The sequence below is a fragment of the Chroicocephalus ridibundus genome, chromosome 4 (assembly GCF_963924245.1).
Source record: "Chroicocephalus ridibundus chromosome 4, bChrRid1.1, whole genome shotgun sequence".
In the NCBI taxonomy this organism is placed as follows: Eukaryota; Metazoa; Chordata; class Aves; order Charadriiformes; family Laridae; genus Chroicocephalus; species Chroicocephalus ridibundus.
Genome location: NC_086287.1, coordinates 93,255,319 through 93,279,555, shown reverse-complemented (window position 1 = coordinate 93,279,555; position 24,237 = coordinate 93,255,319). Strand labels below are relative to the sequence as shown.

Sequence of the window (24,237 nt, the reverse complement as noted above, 5' to 3'; positions counted from 1 at the left end):
TGATACAGCCCACTAGAGATATGGCAGCTAAAAACACGGAGCTAAATATGGCACCTGAAGTAATAGTCCTTGTTGGTAGTCTTAGCCATCTGCAGTAAAATCAGGATCTGGAGTTTCCCTTCTGACTTGCTGCTATTATCACCAGTGCAACGGGTTGGTGTAAAATGACAAAACAGCAGAAGACTTACTAAAAAAAGCTACAGAGTCAGACTCTCATTTGAATGTTTGTATTTCATTATTACTATTGTTATGTTTGGCGAGCAAAGGAGAATATGAGCAGGGACACCTTTCAGAGGCACTTTGAAGAAGCAGTTGGACGTGGCTGCGGCGCTGCCCAGGCGCTCGAGTTGCAACAACGCAGAACGAAGCCCTGAATGGAACAGGTCTCTGCTAAAAGTCGTGGCTCTAAGTCATTACTGAGCTCTGGGTCAAAGCTCCTCCTAAAGTCAGAGGTTAGAAATCATCATCCCTGGGAGCGACCTGGTAGGAAGAGAAGTTTTGTAAGATTCAGGAAACACAATGCCAAGGTGTGTGTGCTGGTGGGGAGTGTCACGGCAGGAATTCCCGTGCCAGGAAATCCTCAGAGACCTTGCTGTCCAGGGAGGTAACTACCGTGATGGATGTGTGGCCTCCCAAATATTTTGTTGATAAGGACTCGGCAGACTGAAGCTGCAAGAAAGGTTTTATTTCAACAGATCGATGAGTTTGATCTGCTCTGCAGGGTATGGTAAAGTTTTTTAAGCAGACTGAAAACCAGCACAACCTTGAGTCTTGGTTTTCTTAATGTGTGCTAACACCAAGCTAATGATGCTTAATCATGGCATGTAAAGTAATAGTAAAGTAATAGTTTGAAAAAGACAAATAACACTACTCGTGCATTAATGGCCAAAGCCGCTGAACTGGTGACAAACGAAACTTGTGAATGAATTACTGTCAGTATCCGACGAACACGGGCCAGGTGCTGCACAAGGACGAAAGGATGGTCCAAGCCTCAAGGCCCATAAAGACAGGGAATACAGGGCAGACAAATAACATAATACTTAGGAATAATACTGACATCCTATTTAGGCCTAATAGGAAGTAGTCTTAGCAAGGTGGCAAGTGAACAGTCATGATTTTCACGATGGGCCCAGAAAACAACCCACCCTAGGAAGGGACCAAAGGGCAAGAAGTAAAGGTTGTTTGCTTGGGGTGTTTTGTTCCTGTCAAGTGGAAGGGGCAACATGGGGGAAGGAACAGATCTCGAACGAGAAACAGGATGTAAGATGAGGACAGGCCAAGAAGGACTGCAACAGTACAGACAAGCATTTGACGCGATAGAGAAGAATAAGCCAAATGAGAGGAAGTTTCTGAATGGATATGATTTGGGCAAAAGTCAGTGTTCATCAAGGCCAAGAGCAAAGGATGTTGTATTAATCGAGACATGATGAGATAACGACTTGGACAAGAGTCTTAGCTGTGAGGAAGAAAAGGTTGAATACTTATGGCTGAAAACACTTAGTACAGGAACAGGAAAACAAGATGATGTTTATTGGCCAGAAATAGAAGGAAAATGTCTATCCACCACCTGAATTGTATCAGCTAAGACAAGTCCTCCCAGGAGATTTTCCCTCCCCTCCCACATTGTACAGCTTCCTCCTTTAACTCTGCTTCCCTTCCCAGCTTTCTGTTATCATTTGGATGTCTATCCTTTCTTCTGCAAAGGACTTGACCAAGGAAAACAGAGGGCTTGTAAAACCGCCTGCCTGAACGTGGCTTTTTGATGTCTGGAGCACACAGACACTCTGCTGAAATTTATGGTTTCCAAGGAGGGCTGAGAAAGGGAGAAATTTATGTTAGGAAAATGTGACTGTCATCTTCATTTATCTCCCAGTTTTGTAATGGAAAACAGGCATTTTACAAACACATACACACAAAGCCCAGCATGAAACGGTTTATGAACTCAAGTGCGTTAACCAAGAACCATTCCACAAAGACTGGTAATAATAACATTAATAATGCAATAAATCACACCCCATCTGTAACACCACATCACCATCCACCTAGCAGGGGAGAAGGCGCCCCGTGGAGAAGCAAGGCAGCAGTGTCTCTTTCCTCTTCCATCCTTCAACCTGTCTGGATCAATCAAAAAGACTTCGGATCCTTCAGACCAGCAGACTGACCACGAACACCTTACAGAAGCTGCTGTACATCACACGGGCAGGAAATTAAATGTAGGGCTACACCAGGACGCGTCAAAGTGACAGCTTCAGGAAAGCCCATCCGAAACACATGGATTACCTGGAAACGTTCAGCTCATTACACTGAAGCAGGCAGATAACTAGAGCAACTCAAGCAATTAGCTGGAAGGAGTTAAGCCATTAAATTAGAAACGTTCAAATTTGTATATTAAAGAATACAGACAATTTTGCATTCCTGCTAAATGAGTGTGCTTTTCAGTCCTTGGCAGCTCATTTGGAGTTCTGAATTTACGGCAGGAAACAATATAGATTATGATTCAGACAACAACGGTTTATTTCTTGCGACTATTTGCAAGGCAACTTGAAACTTGCAACAAGATAAAAGAGTATCTATTTGACCTGGTACCAAATAATTTGAATTCAAAGCTACCTCAACTTCTGAAGTTTACACCAAGCCATTCCAAAGTATTTAAACCATTTTGCAAGCGTTTAGACAGGAAGCTTTTCTATACTCACCCTGGAGGAAGTGGCGGCATTATTGACATATGTCCTGCACTACATAAAGTGTGGCTGTGGAGTTATTTATGTGCTTTTCCTGACTTCTTTTGACACAGGAGTTGATTGCAGTGCTCTATGATTACGTCTGCATCTCTGAATCTTTCTTTCTCAGCTGCAAAGTCTCAAGTTCCAAGCTGGGATTCCCTCTCCACCCCCTTCTCATGTACTTAACCCTCCTTCTGCTGGAAGTGTCCCGCAAAAAAACTCATAGGTACAAAAGACTGCAGAGGAGCAGGAAGTGGGAAGGCAGCATTTTAAGAGAAATAAAGTATTTTCTTAGATGCTCCCTCCTTATTAACTCCGAGCCATAAGAAAGCTCTTTTTAATGATGATATTTTTAACTATGGACCCTTAGAAACCAACTGGTCCCAAAGGATTAGGGATTTAAAGACTTCCTTTTTTTTTTTTTTAAATTGTTTCTGTCTTGAATTCTTTTTCTTACCATCTTTATCAACACACCCCTCCTCCCTCGGTTCCCAGACCACCTACGGACAGAAGCACTGTTCATTAGTAAGACTTTTGCTGGTGGCCACAAACAAGCATCTGTGCACAAGAACCTATGGCTCTTCTGTTTCACTGCTCGCAACTCAGTCAGATGCCCTTCTAGCCCACCTCAACCCTCATACGCCGAGAGCTGCAGAGCAGAGGAGAACGTGTGCTGCCCCCTCCATGGACAGTCGTGCAGGATGAAATAGTTGCCACTGTCACCTGATTTCTGAGCCAAAGGCTTCCTACGTGACAGCCCTGTCACACAGCCAGGCACACCTGCCACTGCCCATTTTCTCCCTCGTCTCGCTCATGTGCGGACCAGCAGGAAGAGAAGCGGTGCCCTGCCGCAGAGCTCAGGCGGCTCTGAAGGCTGTGAGCAAACCTGGCACACGTAGGTGAGCACAGCCATTACAGAGATAACTTCACGCTTGAGCTTCGTTTACCCACCAGAGCCAGCACCTGTGATGCATCACAGACTCCGCTGCCGTCGTGCATTTCTCTGGATAAAGGACAGGACGCAAACTGAGAATGGAAACTAAAAAGCTATACACCCTGCCTGGGATGAAACGTTGGTAACTTAGACCCGGCAGCCGCAGAAAGGCAGCCGGTGGGTGCTGCCGGAGCCAGCACACAGGGGTCACTTCGGGCTGCACCGGCGCAGTGGGCTTTACTGCGTGGACATATTGACGTGAGACGATGAAGCTGCAGACGGTGGGAACCGCGGGCATCCCACAGGACCGCCCTTGCACACTTATCACAGAGTGCCAGGCTGCTGCAGATGAAGGCGGCACACTCCAGTTACCGTCACGGGGCACGCCACCGTATCGTGGGGCTGCATTTGGTGATAGTCTTGCCGGTGGCAGCCAATCAAGAGCAGAAAGTACCTAAATATGAGGAATCCACCTCTCTCGACAGTTTGTTCAGCTACTAATCTTCCTTCACACACATTGTCAAACACTCTTGCCTTATTTCCCACCTGAATTTGCCTGGCTTATGGTTCTTGCAATTCCCTCCCTGCCCAAACTGAAGAGCTCTTCACTAGTCAGTGTTTTCTTCCCAAGAGCAACGCTCCAATCAAGGGCTTTTAAATCTTACCCTCTATTTGCCCAAATCTGCACATTGATTAAAGCAGCAAAGGTTTAGAGGGACCCGGAGCCAAAAGCCTGCAGCCACGAGGGAGCTCAAATCCAAGCACACTCTCCTCTGTCAGGCTCATTTCTGTGCAGCACAGAGAGCTCCATGCTGTGAATCCCATCAGTGAAATGACGCACGTAAAAACAAAATACAACCACAACCACACACAAAAACCCTTTCTCAAAACGCTCAACTACTTACTTTCTATAAAGCTTTATCAGTGCCAAGTGTGTTGCATTCGCTCAAAGAAAGGAATCGGCATGGAAAACTATGTCAACCCGTGCAGAGACACAACCAGAGGTCAAAGTTTCTTATGGGACTATTCCTGCAAAAGTAGATTTTCTGGCAGAAAAGATTCACACCTTCCACCTTTTTGTAAAAGTAAAACAAAAGGAAAAAAAATATTTTCACTAACACTAAAGTGCATTCAGCCTTTTGCCACACAAGAAAATTTCCATGAAAATGTAGGAAAATGTCAGCGGTGGAAAGCGTGGAGATGTGCTATTTTTTTTGAAATTCTGAGAGCGTGCCAGAGAATCTCCTAGTTTCATTATAATGGTCAATTTAGCAAAACTCGAAAGAATTTCAGGCAGAACCCAAAACAGATGTCAACCCCCCAAGATGCTTACAAAGTATTTAAAAACATAGGTATAAACAAAATTAAAAAAAAAAGAAAAAAAAACCCCAAAATAAAAATTCAAACCTCTGCCCTCCACTTTGCCCCTGCCTACCTCCAAAGCTGCTGTTCCTTGGATAAAAGTAGAATATTTTTGTTGCTATTGTATTTCAAAAAATGAGGACCTCCTCAATGTGAGCCACCTCCCCGGGCTGCACGTTCAACTGCAGGAAGGAGCGAAAGGCAACCTGAATGAATGAAAAGGGAGGACGGGATTCAAAACAAACCAACAAACTGTTTCTCATCTTTTCCTTGGTTCCTCCCGCCTCCTCTCTTACAAACATTTTGGCTTTTTTATTTCTCCTCTGGTTTTGCTGGAGAGAGCAGGGGGATTAAGAGAGCTGAAGGAGGATTGAGTAATAAAATTGCTGTTAAATAACAGCAATTATGCAAGGCAGATGGCCCCAACGAGAGCGCACGGCTTTTCACACACGCTGGGACGGGAAGCAGAACTGAGCCCGCTCTGCTTTAGAAACAGCGTATCGTTTGTGTCTCATTAACTCATACCAATTTGTGACTATTAGAGAAGGGCCGCCCTAAGAGGGTTATGACACCGGGGAGACGGAAGCAGGCATTTTGGGGAGGAAAGGCATCAAATGACAAGTTTAGCTGCTGTTTAACCAAGACTGGAAGTTAGCAGAATCCTCCGGGCAATCCCTAGTGCCGCCTACTCGTGTATTCACCTGGGTGCTTGCAAAAGGAGGTTTAATTTTGCTCCCACGTGGGAACAGCAGGGGAGAATCTTGTTACTAAACTGAAAATGTTACTAATGGATGGCAGACACAGAATTTCCAACCGTGGCAATTTTTGCAACTGTTAAATACGCCAAGTAACAGAGCTACTTCTCTGTGCACCAGGTAATATCTATATCCGTGGTTTTTTTCTGTTAAATGCAATTCAGAATCCAGCAGACTAAAGGTTTCTGATTGATTTCTTTTTAATTAGAGGTGGCCAGCCAAGCTCTTCTGGCAAGATCAAAGCAGCAAAACGGATCGAGGTTTTTCATAAGGCTAAAAATAAATGCTATAGAAATGGGAGACTAAAAAACATACCGAAAGGAAGCAAGGAGAGGGGAGAGATGATTTCTAGGACCAAAGTAATAAGAGGTGAACCAACCCCACGCAAACTCAAGCAACAAGATAGCCCTATCAAGCAAGCTGAAGTGCACTTTTCAGCTAGTCAAATGATGCTGGCCGGCTCCCAGGTTTTTTTCTGCTTTACCCAGAAAGCCAATGGTAAACTTAATATATAGTTCATCAATTAAAAATTGAATTATTTTACATATACATAGAGGAGACTTGTTTTCCCTGTGGTAATAACAAAAGTACTTGCTTAAATTCTCAGATCCTGTTATGATGCACTCAACAGTTTGACAAGCAGACCCCAGTGCATCCTGAATACAGAAATCCCAAAGATTCCTTAAGGAAAGCAGGGAATCAGCATGGAAAACAGGGATATTTATTATTTTCAAATTAAATACCATAAATGTCCAGATCGTGGCACAGTGAGAGACACCGAACAGCCTGTCCTTAATGCTGGCCTCACAGCGCAGCACGGAGAGATGTCAGGCTAAACTCAGCTCTCCATCCAAGCTTTTGTTGATCTGCTTCACGGTCAGATTAAGTTTCCTTTTACTAGTATGAGAAATCTGAAATAAAATATTTACTGGGAGATTATGTAACATATTTTATAACTCCTGCTTAACCCAAGCTGATATTCAGAGATGAAACTGGACAGTTTACTTAAACATTCAAAAAACACAGATTAACCTGAGGGACAGGAAGAACAGAACTTTTCCCAGTCTACGGGTGAATTCAAAATATCCATGCTGATGACCAAAATCCTAAAAATACAATTTTCTGCCCAAAATGATTAAATTTATTATTATAAAAAATATTAAATACCATTAAAGGACATTTTTTTCCTTTGTGAAATGTGTACTTAAAAAAAATGAATAGGAAACAAACATGAGAAAGCTTTCAAAAGTAGAATTCACATAAGTTTAAAAAAAGGCAAAAAAGCCAAAGGAGATATTGGCTCGCGAATTAAAATTCACATGTGAATTTGTAGATGAGAAAAAATAGGCTTTCATCCAGTTCCATCCACTTTATCACGCTAAAGAAGAAGAATTGATTAAAAATCCCCTGGTACCTTTTGACGGAGGAGGGGTGTTAACCCCTTGCCCCGGCCAAACTGCTCGTAGGCAATCGCGTCCCACACACCAGCTCTAACTTCAGCTCTGCGCCACTCCTCTCGCCTGCACTCGCTGCGCGCTTAGTCACTCCTATTTTTGTGGGGTATAAAACAACCTCTAAATGTGTCAAACCTTGTTTAGCAGAGGAATCAAATACGTCCATTTGTACCAGCACGTTAAAAATATCAATCTCAGTTTGCCCCAAACACCACTCTCACTGAATGACTTTCTTATTCCCAGCTTCGTTCAAGGAAATGAGCTTTGACTGTCAAGTACTCACCTAATTCAGCAGAGCTTACAGAATTGCTTTGGGATCACAGTGAAGGAAAGCAACATTCTTATTTCTGATAATGGGAAACAGTTTCGGTCGAATTATAGTTATGGCTCTAAATTTTCAGTACTTAGATAATTAGGAATTCAGAAGGAATACTGATGGTCAACAGAAGTTTAGGCAGAGGGAGATTCTACAGTGATTTGGGGGAGGTTTAGCTATTGGTTTTCTCACTCTATCTTCCAACGTGAAACTCCCCAGCAGTTCTGCGAAGCGGATAATAAAGTACAGGGCCACCAGAGCATACCCGTACGCATGCCAAGATCTCCGTGACTGAGACAAGCATTAGAGCAACATTTTGGCCAGCATTCTTTGCTTTATAGGCAAACTGTCGATACTGAAATGCCTAAAAATGCAGCTAATGAAGGCATTCCAGTTTATGTGGGTCGCAGAAGGGTGCTCCTTTTTATAGGTTTGTTTTGCAAGACAAAATATGTAAAACTAACACGGAATGAAAGAAAGAAAAAGACAGAAAAGAAATAACCCACATCTTTCACTTTTTTTAGACCAATTTCTAGTTGTCCAATCCATCAAAACATAACATTTTGATAAGTTTTTATATCGGGACCACAGAAGCCCTTAAGAATTCATGAGATGGATGCTCTTTCAGGTGGGATTCAAGATTAAGCGATCTGAAAGGTCATTATAATGGTACCATACTGCCTGTGCAGCCATAACTACATGTCAAGAATTTTAGTACAACATCAAGACAAAGGGTAAGGTCCCGTCTACAGCGAATTTAATATGGAAAATAACCAACGGGGCCATGTAGGGTAACCAGAGGCTCTCCTCCCCCAAAGCCTGCATGCCTAAACATCGTTATACAGAACAAAATCAAACCCGTGAAAACAGTATTCTGCAGGTCACAAGATGAATTACAAACAAAATATGCAGCTGATCCTGGTCTAACCTTACGTGAAACGTTCCCCTGAAGACTCTTAGTTGTATGTTCTCAATCTCTGCCTCTTGGACAAAAGCAGCACGAGGAGAAGAACACCACAGTTAAAACCGAGGATGTTAGAAGGCTGGCTGAGGGAAAAGCTCCTCAATATGAAAAAGGCAGAGGATGTGAATAACAGAAGGAGGCATAATAAGAACTCATTTCTAGCTATCTACTGAAAATGGTCAAAAAGACTTCAAGGGCAGAACTACACCCGTGGTGAATCACCACCAGCCTACCTGAGCCGAGCGCCAGGCAAAACGCTCAGTATCCCTGCAAGATTTTCATTCCTTGAGTTGTAACGCTTTTAGGATTTCTTACTGTTACGTTGGTACGTTATTGCTACAATAACCTCTGTAGGAACGCACTCCTCACACTCGCACAGTCACAAGCATTTCCTAGAAGGGAATTCACTCCTGAATTACTCTTCTCGGGAATGACTTATTTGTACATCAACCTGTGATGTCTAGAAAACACATAAAACATTCTTGAAGAGAGGACGTTTCCTCCCTGGACAGGGACATAAATCTTCCAAGGACATAAAATCTACAGAAAGGGAAGAGGGACAGGGATGACTCATGGGAATACCTGGCTCAATGTTGAAGTCTCTTTTCTTGAAGTATAAACACAGTGTGACACAGCTCAGACTAACGTCAACATTGACGTAACACTGAGAAAAATTCACATCTTGAGGGAGACGTAGTCTTCACATCTGAATGCAGTGGAGGATCTTACTAAGCTGCTCTCCTTACCTATTTATTTCACTCGATTTGTACACTCTCCATTCCACACTGGTGAAGTAAATGCCATTCTCTTGAAATCTAGTGAACGCTACTTCGCTGCTGGATTCGCCTTTACAATCACTTTTAGCAGAAGAGACTTGAGCATGCAGCAGTCTAGTGGCTAAAGAAAACCTCTCCTGAACTCAATTTCATCTTGCGCCTGAGCTGAAAAAGGCAAAGAGAACAGAATTCTTCATTGTGCCATAAACCAAAGACGGAATACCCTACAGTTTAAATGCACGTGTGTTCCCCTCGGAAGCAGAAGATGCCGGGGACACAGAAGGAAAGCTGGGTAAGAGTAAAACGTTCTGAAGAAGACAAGAATGCCACTGTGGCCGATACGAATGTGGCGAGAGAGTGGCATGCAACAGCACGCAGCAGCTTTGCCATCCCAGCTTTCGCATTTCCAAACGATAAATTATTATTGAACAGCCACGCTAAAATGTACAGGCCTTGCTTTATTTTTAGGCTTCTGTTTGGACGCCAAGCTCTTCAAACATCACCCAGTCTGAGAAACGCTATTAAAAGAAGAAACTGAAGAGTAGCCAAATTCTTGGCCTGCTGCAAACATTGTATTCAATAAGCTGCGGTTCAGTATGCATTGTACTTGTGCGTCAAGAAATATCCTAAAGAGAAATAGGAATTTACATGAAGTGTAATACTTACCACGGACAACATTCCCAGAAATTGGCTGTGTTTAACCCTTCCTTTCGTAAAAAAAAAAAAAAAAAGAAAAGTTATCCTGAATTCATCCATGTGGAATTGGTGGCTATGCCCCGTTCATTAATACATTAAATGCATCATGAGCCGTGTATCGGTAACAACCATTTAGCAAGTCAGCTGAAAAACAAACACAAAGCAACACCTCCCCCCGTAAACTCTGTATTTTTCTAAAATGTGCACCGTTAAGATAATCGGGTTATAGCAAACATTTATCCTCTCCACGCAAGCTTAGCAAGCGTGAAAACGTAGCTTTCTTGAAATCGGTATCAAGTTTCCTTTAAGTTTCAGTGGAGAGGATTTCACCTTGCTGGGGCAGGCTGGATAACAAGGTAAGTATCAGACTTTTGCAGCCCAGCTTCGTACGGATGAATCCCAAGCGGAGGTGTTGCCACAAACAGCTGGACAAAGGAGGCAGGAGGAACTAAACAGGAGAGAGCCCAGAAGAAACGCTCACATTTTTAAAAAATGATTTCATAAATTCATTGTATAAAATAGGATTTGCAGACTCAAAAGCTTAAGTATCACATTTTTCTTGCACTGGAAATTTAGATAATAACATGATCTAAGATTGTTATCTTCCTTATAAACTTAATCTTACTTCTCAGTGTGACAGCAGAGCTTGCCAGATAGCGTCTGTCTTCAAATACTCCGGAACTACACTCTTACAGCACAGTCCAGCCAAACCGTATTCATCCCTAAGGCAGAGAGCAACTTAGAGCTGCACTATTCATAAATACACATTTATTTTTCATTAGAAATGCATAATTACAGCATTTAAAAGCATTTTTCCCTAGAAAAGTAGTTAAGCAACAGTACAAACAAAATTGTTAGTCTTCTGCAAATACATTTTTCATTACACTGAACAGAAAACACCAGCAAAAGTCTAATACTTGCAGTTATGGGATTTTTCTTTTTTTTAAATATTTTCCATTTTGTTATAAACACCATAGCAAATAAAAAAAAGCTGTTTAAACAGTGAAAAATATTTGAGCTCTTGATCTTCTATCTGTGGTAAAGCAAGTATTGCAAAGCAGCAATACACTTCCTAAGGTATCTGCAGACATTCAAATGGCGTGTTTCACAGAAGAAATGAACAGGATGAAACATTAATTTAGTCTCACAGTTTTGATTCATTGGATTTCTTTCCGTCTCTCTGAAAGACTTTTTTTTCCTCCCTAAGTGTACCTAAGGGCAGGCCATTTATTTCTTCTGAAGGCCGGATCCTCAATCGATGTAGCTCCAATTTAAATCAAGGGGTCTGATTTATTCCAGGTGAGGACAACCAGATCACCAGAACTCCGCTATTCGCAGGAGATGTTTGAGGTGTGACCATTAGTCTAACAGGCATTTCCATTCTCCTGTGGTTGCACGAAGCCTACAGCACTGCACTTCTGACCGCGGTTCACCGACATCTCGGTTGACGCAGCTTTTCACAATTCTCTTATTGAATTTGGATTGCTCCGTGTTCTATCTGCATTTCTGGCTGGATTGCTGATTGAAGGGTATCAGTGCCCTGCGAAAGGAAAGATGAAATCAGTAAATCGATACAGAAGTGCTTCCCGTTGGTGTAGCCAAGGGAACGCGAACATACACTAATATAAAGTTCCTGTATAGACCAGTGCAAAGCCTGCACGGATATCGGCTCTGTGACAGAGTTGAAACAGGAATACACTTACAAAGGCACCAAAAATAACATAAAGAGTCCATAGGAAGACTAAGTAGACTAATGCCCTTCAGGCTGGAAAGAGAAGGCTGAAATAATGAAATCACGATAAGGATCTACAAAGTCATGAGTGGCACGAAGAGAGAAAACAGAAAACAATTATTCCCTCTCTCTTCTCAAGAAAGAACCAGCTCTAAAAAGAAACAAAATAAAACCCGTGTCTGGCACAACATGTGCCAAAGCTGTGGAAGGACTTGTCCCAGCACGACAGCTCGGGGGTACAGAGCTGAACAGCGCTACAGAAGGACAGTCCACCAAGGATGATCACAGGAAAGGCAGTAGGAAAGCCCCAGAGTGACAGAACTATTGTAGGTAAGGAGAGTAAAATTACCTGGTTGCCCTGCGCTTGGAATTTCCCCAGCTGGTGCCGGATACGGTCTAAAACTGCTGACTTTACCCACTGCAGTCTTTCTCTATTTTGTGTAAAATGAGAATAGCGCTACTATAGTGAATTTTTTCTCAAATAGAATTCTTCCTACGGGCCTGATTCTACTCACTTTCCAGGCAAAACAAGTCCTCCGTGAAAGAATTTAAACACAATTGACTTAAGCTTTCAAAGGAAGTCTCCTTAAAAATTAAGTTACTGCCTACCAGTAGTCTGACAATGCTGTGAAAGGATAATCCCATAGAACACTTTTTAGCCAAGTTAGTTGGAGTAAGGAAAACTAGATTATGAAGCAAACTCCATCTTCAGAGCTATAAGATAAATAGCATTTAAGAACAGCTGTATTGGCCTGGATAAAGTCCATCACACCCAATAAGCCTTCCCCTGATAGCAGCCAGTATCACAAGCATAGATAAACTACAAGAAAAGGGCAAGCATTTAATGATATTTTCCTGTGTACTCCCACAGATTCCAGAGATCTGCCCCTGATGGATTTTCCCTCCATAAATTCATCTAATAGATACTTTATGTAACGCCCTGGATACAGAATTATTTCTGTGGCAGTACTTCTGTTACGGAAAAATCTTAGTTGAAGCCCTGCTTTGCGCTCCCAGCCTAGCATCTGCAAGACGATACACAAAGACACAAGGGTGGGAACTCAACTGCATTTCCAATCCTTTAGGTTTTACTACACAGTCACAACTTCGTTTATTCAAAATATAAAGCACTGCTCCCAAATTAAGGTTTTGTTGTCAAAGTGTTTCTTTTCATCTCTCTGCCTTGCTGCCAGTAATTGCACACAGCCACAAGATTTTTTGTTTTCCCGTTCAACTTTATAGGTAATTTGGTGTGTACATAAATGTTCAATAAATTAATGCCAAAGTGGTGAATAATTCTACCAGATTGCTAATTTTGATAGCAGCTGAGTTTTCAAGTGACCATGAAGTTTTCTTTCCCATTAGCGGAAAACTGTTGAAGTAATATAATTATCAAATAATGGCGACAACAGCAATACTGAATATTTATCCAACATTTAGACCAGGAGTAGGAGACTGTTCAAAGGGATGAGAAGCACGCTTTAGATTTGGAAATATGTTTTTTTTCCAAGTCTAATAAACTTTACCACCAGCGTATGAATTTGAGCTCAGAAATAATCCAAATATTCTTCGCCACCATCACATCCTGTATTTCTAAATTTTGCAAGCTGCTATAACTAAGAATGCTGTCGAGACCTGAAAACAAGCCAATGAAACCAAAATCCTCACAACGCATCTGATTCCAAACTACGGCTCCCTCCATACATGCGTTTGCAATTTTACGCCAGCGAAACACTGCACATAGATTAATAGTTTGTGTTTGTAAGCATGGTTCGGGATCGCTACAAAACTGTCGGAATCTGAGCTGTTAATACTTCTGTCTACAGCTAATTTGCAAATACAAAATCATGCAGAAATACACTGAAAATACTAGGTTGAAGTGCGTATTGCTGTCTGCTTCAGCTGAAGTCACAGAGGGGATTCATTTCAAACAGCCCCACTCCTACCTTCAGCTCTGCGTGTGCAATTGCCTCCAAAGGCATGGCTTTCAAGAAAAAAGGTGAGAAAACAGGTGTCTTGTTTTCAGACATTAAATAAATTCACAGTTGTGGCGTTTCAAACACGGAATTTGAAACCAGGCCGATAACAAACTCCACTTTTATAAGCTTTGATTGATAAATAGATTCAAAATCATTGAGAACATCTCGGAACCCTTGGCAAAGAACCATATGAAAACAGAAAAAAGCGTCACTGCGGCCTCACCGACAGGGTCTTCCCTTCAGATAAGACTTTTCCCTTCAGATAAGAGATCCAAGATGCGTAGAGCTATTCCGTAATTTTAGCCAAAAAAGCTACTGGGCCATCCATATAACTCAGAGTAAGGCAAAGACCAAGTTGGTTTCTCCAATTCATTAAAGATCCGTAGTTTTTAGTTCGTGTAAACTGAGGAAATATTTATGCCAAACTTATTTTTAGTCTTGTCTGGTTTTCCTTTCATACTCTTCTTATTTCACATTCCTTTTCTGCTTCTCTTCAGGCTTTGTATAAATCTCTGCGGTTAACCACAATATTAAAACCTAACACGGTGCAAAGTGTCCCTGAAGAGAACAGTAACCCCTCTGGTGGCTGCCCGTCGTGCGGTCGACGGATGCCGAGGTTTATAATTGCGCTCCGTAACCTCCTGCCCGTCAGAGGTGGCAGCTGAGAAGGGAGGACAGGCACGAGGAACAGACCCAGGAGAAAGTCCGCGGGAGGTAAATTTGAGAATTTCCCAGGCCTGGAGTGAAGACAGCAGCACGAGAGACACCTCTCACTACCTGACGCGTATGTGCTTTATTAACTGGATGGGACCAGCAGTACTTGAGGATTTATACAACATCAGGCACGATCCCCGCAGCAACGCTTCCTGTCGAGTGCACTATTACAAGTGACTAGGAATAAAACAGGCCAGTGCAGAGACAAATCTAGCAAAGAGGGAAAAACGACTACTAAGGGCTCATCCACGCAGGAAGATCAGCGCACAGGAAACTAGACTGAACTCTTAGAGCGCAGCACACTGACGTGCCAGGCCGATCCCTTTTGGCAGGGAGCATAATTTTTCTGAAAAGCACTTTGTAGCATCCAGGTGGGGAGCCAGCGTGGCCTGGGACAACTAAGAGAGTTTAGAGCTCTGGCTTCCACACCTGCACCAGCCAGCGCAGACGGCACTTCGGCTATATGTGACACAGCTCCATGTTTTGTTTGAGGCCCTCCTCGCCACCAGGATAACGAATGTGCTCTAACTTCATAGAGCGAACTGATCTGCAGGTTGCCTTGCCCAAGGAAGAAGCATTAAGCACTTGAGTTTCGTGCACGCAAAGTCTGGACGTGATTCTGTTAATTTCTTATGCAATTTTCTTTTTCTTCCCTCAAGAGACTCAGTATCCAAATGTTTGTAGCCAGATCAGAATTCTCGACGAGACTCGGTATGTATCAGTCTAATATTGGCTTCTAAAGATACCATTATATTTTGGCTAGCAAGAAACAGCTTATTTTTCGCAACCACTTGGCATTCTCTAGAAAAGCAGCACAGTAAGTGGGGTTCACAGAAGGATGTCTAAATGTGTAACCATCTTCAGAAAAAATTCTGACAACTGTTTTAAGTCAGCATTCTCGTGTTGTCACCAGTCACAGCTTCAAGCTGATGAGAAACTTTTTATAGTCAGATACAAGACTGTTCAAACTGATATAAAAAAAAAAATAAATTAAAAAAAAAATTCCTCCACCGTAACTGAGAGGATCAAATGTTCACTTACAATTGCTAACATTGCGACTCCTGCGGGAAATCCAGGCTGTTGATCAAAACAACTGGAAAACCGCTGTCAGAAAGGGAATAACATTTTTAAGAGAAACCTCAGTCTGAAAAATACTTTTTGGATAGATTCCAAGCAAGTGTTTTGCCCTGTCCTTCAACATGGCTCTCAGCCTTCAAGGATGCAGAAAAACAATGATGACCAAAATAACTATTCTCTAGAGGCACTGGGCAAGAACATGGAAGCAGGGATAGTCAAAGACCTTTAACAAAAATGATACCTTTAACAAAATGATGTTTCTTACTATAGATGTTTTGGGTTTTTTAAGAGCTTGGAAACAGGATCGTAAACTCATTGGGATTGCAGTATTTGTGGATAGATATATAGATCATCTGACAGGCGTTTCAATCAAGTTAAGTACATTCAAATGGCAAAAAAAATAAATATATATATACATACTTGATTAGTCGCAGAGTGGTCTGTCACTGGTGTCAGCTGCACATATTGGACTTGGATATCACTCCCCTGGAGCGGGGATCCATCAACACCCCCTGAGGCAGGCTCGGCAGAAGCAACAGCTATCAGCTGAGCACCCTGCAGCACCTGCAGGGGAAGCAATGGGGAGAGCAGCTTGTAAACAACCACGATCCGAAGTGCGTTATGAACCACCTAACTTAAAACAGATGCAAACCCGAAGACCATTAAAGAGAAACACAAGAAAACTTGTCTATCGGTAACCGTTGCTTTAACCCGTGTGGGTTTCCAAGAGGAGATGGTACCCATATGGAAAGATTCACACGCTAGATGCTCACCGCATTCTGCCTCAGGAGATTCATAATTCTGTTAACGATCATCGCAAAGACTACGTGGGATGCACTGCGCAGGTTACACTGAGAGTGTGGTAATGTCGATAGCACACAAAATATCACTGAGTAATGCTTTTACAGTTACAAAACCAGACACAGATCCAAGGTACTCCTTCTCACAGCCAAAGGCATTCAACTTGTGACACTTTATTACAGTAATGTTTATATTCCTATCGTATATGAAGGTGTAGATTTAAGAATTACTGCTAATTAATGCTTACTCCAAACACATCTGCATTTTGAGTGGTGAAGACTACAGGTGCCCTAACAGACTTCGAAAAACAAAGAACACTTGATCCATCTACAAGTGCTCGCTTAAAAACGTTCTTGTGATTAAACTAATTTTAACCTACTTCTTGAAACACAAATCAGAATAAAACACATGTATGTAACCAGTGATAAGCCCCCAGTCTCATTTTTTTAAATTCAGCTAAAATATACAAATTCAGTTTTAATTTCTATATGCCATGAATGATGTATTTTTAAACTACGGTATTTGAACCGCAGGGAACAAAAGACATCTTTCAAAGCAAGGAAAGAGAACAAAGAACAAAAATAATATTCTTAAAGTATGATTTCTCAGCTGATCTGCGGGTGGGTGGCCGTGAAGGAGTGGGTAGACCAGAATTTCTCTAAGGACTGTGGGAGGCAAAAAGAGGCGACCTCCCTAAATGACCTCCAGGGGTGTTGTCAGGAGTTTATAGGGATCTTGGGTGTTCTGGGACACGGTCAGCATCAAACTGCAAAAGGATGCTACAGCTTGTTTTTACAGAAGTAAGCAAAATTCTTTCATCCTACGGTATTTATTCTGGAACTATACAATACATACTCTCGGATCCACATCACAGGCTGTCCTATTGATTACCTGCAGGTCTTAAATGTATTTTGTCTCATTTATTTCTGAACTACAAACGTCAGAACGACCGCAAGCAACTGAACAAGCCCGTTATCCTCACGTACAAACTGCTTTACGACAAAGAAGCCTAAAACTCTCAACAGCACCAGCTTCCCTGCTTCGTGGTGCGTTCTCAACTGCACACCTTCCGGCACACTTCCAAAGAACTCCCTTTTACAGCACACGCTCTGGAGAAGACCAAACAACCGTTATATGTTATCTTACACCCAACCTGTTAGGTTCCTAGTGATGATCTACCTTTACCATGCTTCCTGCAAAAAAACCCCACCCCAGCAATATTTGCATAAAATACTTTTTGCTGTCGAATTACACTTTCCTTTTTGGTTTCACGCAAATGGTTATGTTCTTTTCCTACTGCATCTTCCTGCTGGATTTGTAATTAAGCCTTCATTCACAAAGAAATAGGGAGCACTTTTATAGGATGTAATGATGAAGCTCAGCTAGTTTTCATAGAGGTAAAACGGACAACATGAAATCGTCAGGAGGGGCTGACAAACGCAGGTATTTATGAATTTCCATTGAGAAGGTCACAGATTGATTGCTGCTGCTCCAATCCCCCAACTAGCCAGAATAAAACCAACTCAGTTAAATTTAAACATGTTCTAATCCCAGTTCAAGACTACAGCAGCGACAGCTACATCCACAGTGCTCCGTTTCCAGTTCTATAGTTTGGAAAAAACAGATTGATAAATTGGAGAGATACGATATCAAACATTATAAAAGTCACAATTAGTATAGTTTTCTCTTCTTTGTCATGTCCTGTTTGTGCAGGTCCCAAGGAGTACGGGCTGCACCATTCACTAGCGGACGGTGCGTGGCCATGCAGGACAGACTCATTTCCACCAGCGTTACACCAAACTACTTGGGTTTTGCAAACCAGGTGACTGGCTCTAAATTGAATGTCGCACTGATATATTTATCATACATGCACATCTCCAGCAATTGTCATCTTTGTATTTTTCCCTACAGCTACAATACATCAGACTTAGAAACCTGATCTTGCTTTTAGGAAACACTGAAGGAGGAAACAGCACCGGAGCAGCGTAGGATACGCTGGGAAGAACACAGCACTGAAACACTCTGAAGAGCTTTCAGTGCTTGATTCACATAACCAAATCAACTACTGAAGACACACTACTAACACCGAAAGGACGGATAAATAAATAAATAAATCAGTCTGGACTTGGAAAACTAAAAGCAAAACAATCAAATCCTGAAAAAGATTTCTTAATGTTTCTCCACCTAGCACATGCTAACAGAAATACCTGTCTTTGATTTCTTTAAATGCTGCCTAGCTTGTTACTGTGGCATAACCTGTGACCGAACAAATGAGAATAAAAGCAAGAACTGGGAAAAGATCCCATATGAATTAACCTGACTGAATTTTAAACGAAGGAATAAGCAATAAACTCTTTTTCATACCTGTTGACAGACAGCACTCTAAACAAAATTACTACTCTGCGGTTTCTGTTTGAATTATGGTACAGCTTCGTCAATGAAGATACAAGTGGATGAGAGCAGAAGGGGAGAATTGCCATCTTTACCCCCCCACCCTCTTTTTTTTTTTTTTTTTTTTTTTTTTTAACAGAGATTTGGAAATACAGCTGTTTCTGTAGTCTCCGTGCCCCAGTACCTCGTGTTTCATCTGCTGAGCCAGAGAGAGGATCAACGCAATCTGAGGCTCAGCCTGGAACACTTGATCCCACTCCCTGTGTCTGATCACCTCTGTCACACGCGACACCACGATGACCTGCAGCATACTAAAGATATCACTTAACTAACCACGCTGTATTCATAAGGTAACGTAATTTGTCGAGACTCTCAAGTGTCTCCAGATAGGAGTATCCAACCGAAACGACATTAAAAACAGCAATAAATTACATTTTCTCTACTGGAGATTAAAATAAATTTATTAAATTTCTGTCTTAACTTAAAAAACATGCTAAAACTTTGTTATGCTGAAGAACTATGACTGACGTCACCCTTTCTACTTCTCAAAAACAGCAGTATCGATAAGTATTTTGTTTAGGAAAAGCTCAACTTCGGCAAATAGATTGGCAACTTTGGTTATGGTCCTCAGATTCTGCTTGCACTTGCAAAACCTTTTCCTTCCACAGTATTCACCGTGCCTTATAAAAACAGGTATGCCCATTTCCTTTAACATAGGGGAGAAAGGTCCTAAGGGAGAAACTTATGTCAAAACACATGTTGACAGAAAGACGGAGCGACATGAACAAACATAACGAAGGACAGAGCCCAAAGACTGGATTGAACAGACCCTCTAAATCAGTATGACCATGCTTCTCCAGATAAAAACAGGATTTAACTTCAGCCCTATAACTTCAATCAGCCTCGCCTAATAGTTTTGTTTTGTTCTTATGCGTCAGAAGTTTTATATGAAACTATAGCAAGGCTGCGAAAATTACAAACATAAAGGGACCAACAGCTTTAAGTAAGACGGGATTCGTGGCGGAGCTGGGTAGCAGAGTCCATTGCAAACGGGGCAGGTGCAGGTATAGGGCTTTTCTTTGGCTGCTCACGACTTCCAAACCAACACTTTAACTTTGTAATTCTTACCTGCCCTTGACCTTAACATAAAGGAATTGTACCAAAAAAAATAAACAATCCACCCTGAAAATGAACTTCTCTTCCCAATTCCACTGGGCTTCTCTAACACCCTGCCTTACGGGTCCAAACCAGGTCACAGAATATGATTAAACTGAAAAATAATAAACTTCACTTCTAACAGAACTGATTAACTCATGCTCTAAACACACACACGGAACAAGAAGCTTGAAGTCACCCTTGCCTTAGGCACAAACGCACGGAAGCACCTGACACGGAACGTCGCTCGAGCTATCTCTCGGGCTAGTGAGAGTTCGAGTCACGGCTGAAAATGGTCCTAAAGAAGAGTGCCTTTAAAATTAACAAGCAGACCAAAAAATGGTTTTTCTTAAACAATTCGGTGAAGTATTTAGAAAAAGCGCGTTTGGTCATCTATTATTGCTTGCTGTCAGCGGTAAAAAATTGCCTTGACAGTGACAAGATCTTTAGCTCTCGGGGAGCCAGAGCGCGCGCTTTACATTGCACAATTATTTCCACTGCAAGAATAAGCAATCTCACAGCTGGAACACAGCAGCTCGCTAAATTCTTCTCTCCTTTTAGCTTGCAGCTACAACCACGGACACAGGCTTTTCCCCAAATAGAAAACCTAGTGAAGTATATTTATCAAGAAAAAACAGAATACTTTAGGAAATGTCTGTAAGCTGTTTGAGGATAGGTTTGAGGATGTATGTTTTTGAGCATGCTTCAAAGCTACCAGTGCTCTCAAGCACATTTTGTGACCGAGCCCGAGCTCTGCAAGCCTTCGTGTCCCAAACCTTGTTGCCTCAAAGACTGCCACATTGCACGGTGACCCTGGTGAAGGCAACTTGCCTAAATTAAAAAGCAAGCATGAAAGAGCCCCTTCTTTCACTATTCCCGTCACCTTTCAGAATAAGAAAGTGTTCCCTAACACCTTCAGAAAGAAATATAAATGCATTTCCATTAGTTTTGATTTTAAATGGTCCTAGAAATACCAGAAGGAAAAGTATTTTGTTCGGATCTTTAAAATGAAGTGTGAACTCTTGGCATTGTTCGTGAATACAGAACCACAGTCTCTCTGACCTAACGTTTATATTTTCCCGAAAGCTCTACAGGCTTTCAATGAGATACAAGAGCTGACAGATTTGATAAAATGAGCTGAGGGACAGGCAGCTCCCTCCTACCCAACTCAAAGCACACTGTGCCCATACGCACATCCTCTATCCCTCCCTACAGCATCACTAACACAATCCCAGGCTTCCCCATTAGAAGCGTAGCAGAAGCACAGCCCCTCGCAGTGGTACCCCACTGACCCAAATCTCTGCCTTTCTCTTTGGTTTGTCTTTTTTCCCTCCTCTCTCCACCTTTTTTCCTCTATCATTCTCTCTTCAAAGTCTTCATGATTTGGGACATGCAAGCTATTGAGCCTGAAGGTCCTGGATTTCTGTTTTTTCTCTCTTCTTCAGCAAGATGCTTGTCATATAAAATGTAATAATAAAATTAGTATTAATAATGAAAACCAGCTACTTTCTCTGCTCCCTTCCTTTCCATTTAAAGACTATTTTAGCCCATAACTAATAGTTCCCATTTAACGTTCAACTGCCAGGGCAGGAAATAAAATTTTTTGAAAAAGAGTAAAATGTAATAGGTTTTCCCTCAGTTTCTTCCAAAATTATTCAAGCATACTTTCCAACCACGGTTCAATTCATATCACATCCTCTGCTGATTTTACTTATCACTGAGAATTATTCTTCTAGAAGACCATAACTTAAAACTTTTCTCTAGACCCCAGTCTTCAAAAATAGGTAACTGTTTTGGGATAGCTAAAGTTTATTTACCAAAAAAACCCATTCCTCAGTCTGGCCCTTGCCAGATTGAGCCTTCTAAAACACATTTGTGCTACTGTTGTTGTGAGCTTTTTTATTAATCTAGGCAAGCACATATGTTTGCCTACCTATAAAAAGCTCAAAACCAAGACACATTGGGATTTTGGTGTCTTTTTTCCATCATTTCTTCCCATTTCTACTGCAGGAATGCAATAAAAGATGACGTTTCTTTAAAAAAAACGAGGTTTTGAATCACTGAAAGAGTGGTTGTTTATAGAAGGCTCACATCTGAAAATCCTGTAACACTTATAACCAGCAAGCAACCATTTCAGCAAATGTGGCACGAAAGAAATGAGTTGTGCGTAGGAAAAAGGAAAGCTCTCAGAGACATGCCCTAGCTAAAACATTGATAAAAACCCAAAAGGACAGTTTGGGCCCAAAAGTGTAAGGATGGTACAAGTTTAGATGGTTCCTAGTAAGACAATACCTGCCTATCATCCTCCTACACTGCCATTCATCATTGCTGGCAAAACCACATGAATACCTTCAAACAGCAAACACAGCTCCTTCAAATGATAAGAAGCTTTGCTGATAAACACGGTCACTTAAATAAGGTAATTCCCACTAGCTGACTCTTTTCAGTCTTAAAGTTTTCTTCACGGAGCCTTAAAACTAAAAACATCCACTGTATTTAGTGCCAATAAAACATTTATTTACATGCTTACAGATGAGTTCACTGGGGCAACTAGACTCTAGTTTAGGTGCAGAACTCAAAACTTTTTAGCATGAGAAATTAATGAATTCCTTGAAAACACCAGAGGACTAGACTAATCCAGGTCTTCATCACCTTGGCATTTACTAAGGAATCTGGAACAGGCAATGCAGAATACCGAAGGAATGGAGCTGTACAAAGAAAGCCAAGATTTTCTTCTATAAGATTGTCTGTTGTAGTTCCCAATTTCACCTGATGAAGCAGAGCAAGACCCAACACTAGGAAACAAGTCCAGTACAGAAGATACTAAAGGAAAGGAAAGTCAATACACGACCTACTTTATACTCTTTCCTCTTTCAGCCACCGGTTCAATTTAACCAAGGTCAAGTGTACTGAGACGCTTGTGCCCAACAGTGGCTGATACAAAGTTCTTTTGGTGATTTTACAGTCCAGTTCCAAGAAAATGAAAGTATTAACGTGACAAAAAGGAGTGGCAGCAAAGGACAGAGTGACCCAACTGTTCTCAAAGAAGGAGTCCTCTTCATGCTAAGGTCAAGCAGCATTCATTGAAAACCACCGTAACCCTTGCACTGTGTTTATCTATCCCATATGTATATGAAGTAAGAATGCACATAGCCCGATGATGTGTTATCTTTCCGGAGAAATAAATCTACATTCCGCCAGAACAAATACACAGCTAACAAGACGGACCAAGGACCACTACATATTGCTGCATACTTTCTACGCCGTACTTAAAATTAAACAATAAGTATTTTGATAGAATTACAAGACAGTTTTAAGGGCTAAGTTTTATCTTCCAAACTTTTCAAAATAATAACAGCAATAAAAGACTGGAAGTTCCTCTTCCAAAAAGATAAGGAAGACAGAGAGCTCACAGGGAATATCTGCAGCTTTTCTCTCTCAGTAACTAGCGAGGAGAAGCACACAGGGGTACGAGTAAGCACATGGAAGATGTAACCCGTCCTTTAGATCATTTATTGGCAACCCTTTTTTAGGCAGAAGGCTCCAAAATACGAGGCCTCTCCTCTTTGTAAGATGCACTTTGATGGCTGCTGTATGTCCAACTTCAAACTACTAAAATCACACTAAAGTACAGGAAAAAGCCAAAATATATACTATTCATGTTTTTTTTCCCAACATAATTACATATATTAACGGCTTAATTTTCAAGCTGAACTTGTTCTGATTATCATTGCATTATTACCGGCATCACCACAAGAGAAAAAAAACCTCTAGGCCGTAATGTGTACTCCAGTAATGCGTTTCATATCCAGCCACCAGAGAGTTTCCAGAAATTCACAGGTTTTTAATAGGTTACTGTTACAAAGGGCTGATCATTGTCTAGTTTGTCTTAAACACGGCATAAATTAAAGACCCTCACACAAAGCAATTTACACGAAAACTACAGCTGCTTGTTGAAGTATAACATCCCGTTTAGAGGCCATCCCATCTTTATTTTAAATAATACAATGGACAGAACAGCATGGGACATCTACCACACTGCCCCGTCTTCTACGTCTTCTCATTGCTCCCTGCAGGAATAGCTTTGGGAGGTGAAAGACTGTATCTCATCCTGCCAGGCAGGCCACCGAACGTTCACCAGTATAAAAAAAATAATTCTGGAATATTTGTTCTTAGAAGAATACGTTACTTTGCATCTAGCTTTATTAAAAGGCAGGCTGCGTCAATCATATCTGGTAATCTAGGTCAGAGTGTAAAAATGACCTGTTAACTTTCTTTACTTGGCATTTAATTACACTGCCATTTACGTATCACTAATTATTCATTTTCTTTCATATCTTTGATTAAAATACTGAATAGCATTACTCAAAGATATTTGTGGGAAAACACCAGAAAATAGAAATTGGAA

General features: G+C 41.5%; 1 protein-coding gene across 3 annotated transcripts in view; it reads right to left on the bottom strand.

The window, feature by feature from the left end:
* Positions 1–10,402: 10,402 nt before the first annotated feature.
* Positions 10,403–24,237, bottom strand: part of BANP (BTG3 associated nuclear protein) — a 153,665-nt gene continuing 139,830 nt past the window's right edge. Inside the window, exons 13-14 of one of the 3 annotated variants that reach the window (XM_063334813.1) lie at positions 15,903–16,046; positions 10,410–11,520 (exon numbers count right to left, since the gene is read on the bottom strand). In XM_063334813.1, the coding sequence (XP_063190883.1) occupies positions 11,449–11,520; positions 15,903–16,046 (216 nt within the window). In that variant the 3' untranslated portion in view covers positions 10,410–11,448. Of the gene's footprint in view, positions 11,521–15,902; positions 16,047–24,237 lie in introns of all 3 variants that reach the window. The other 2 variants (XM_063334812.1, XM_063334814.1) reach the window with 2 other exon arrangements.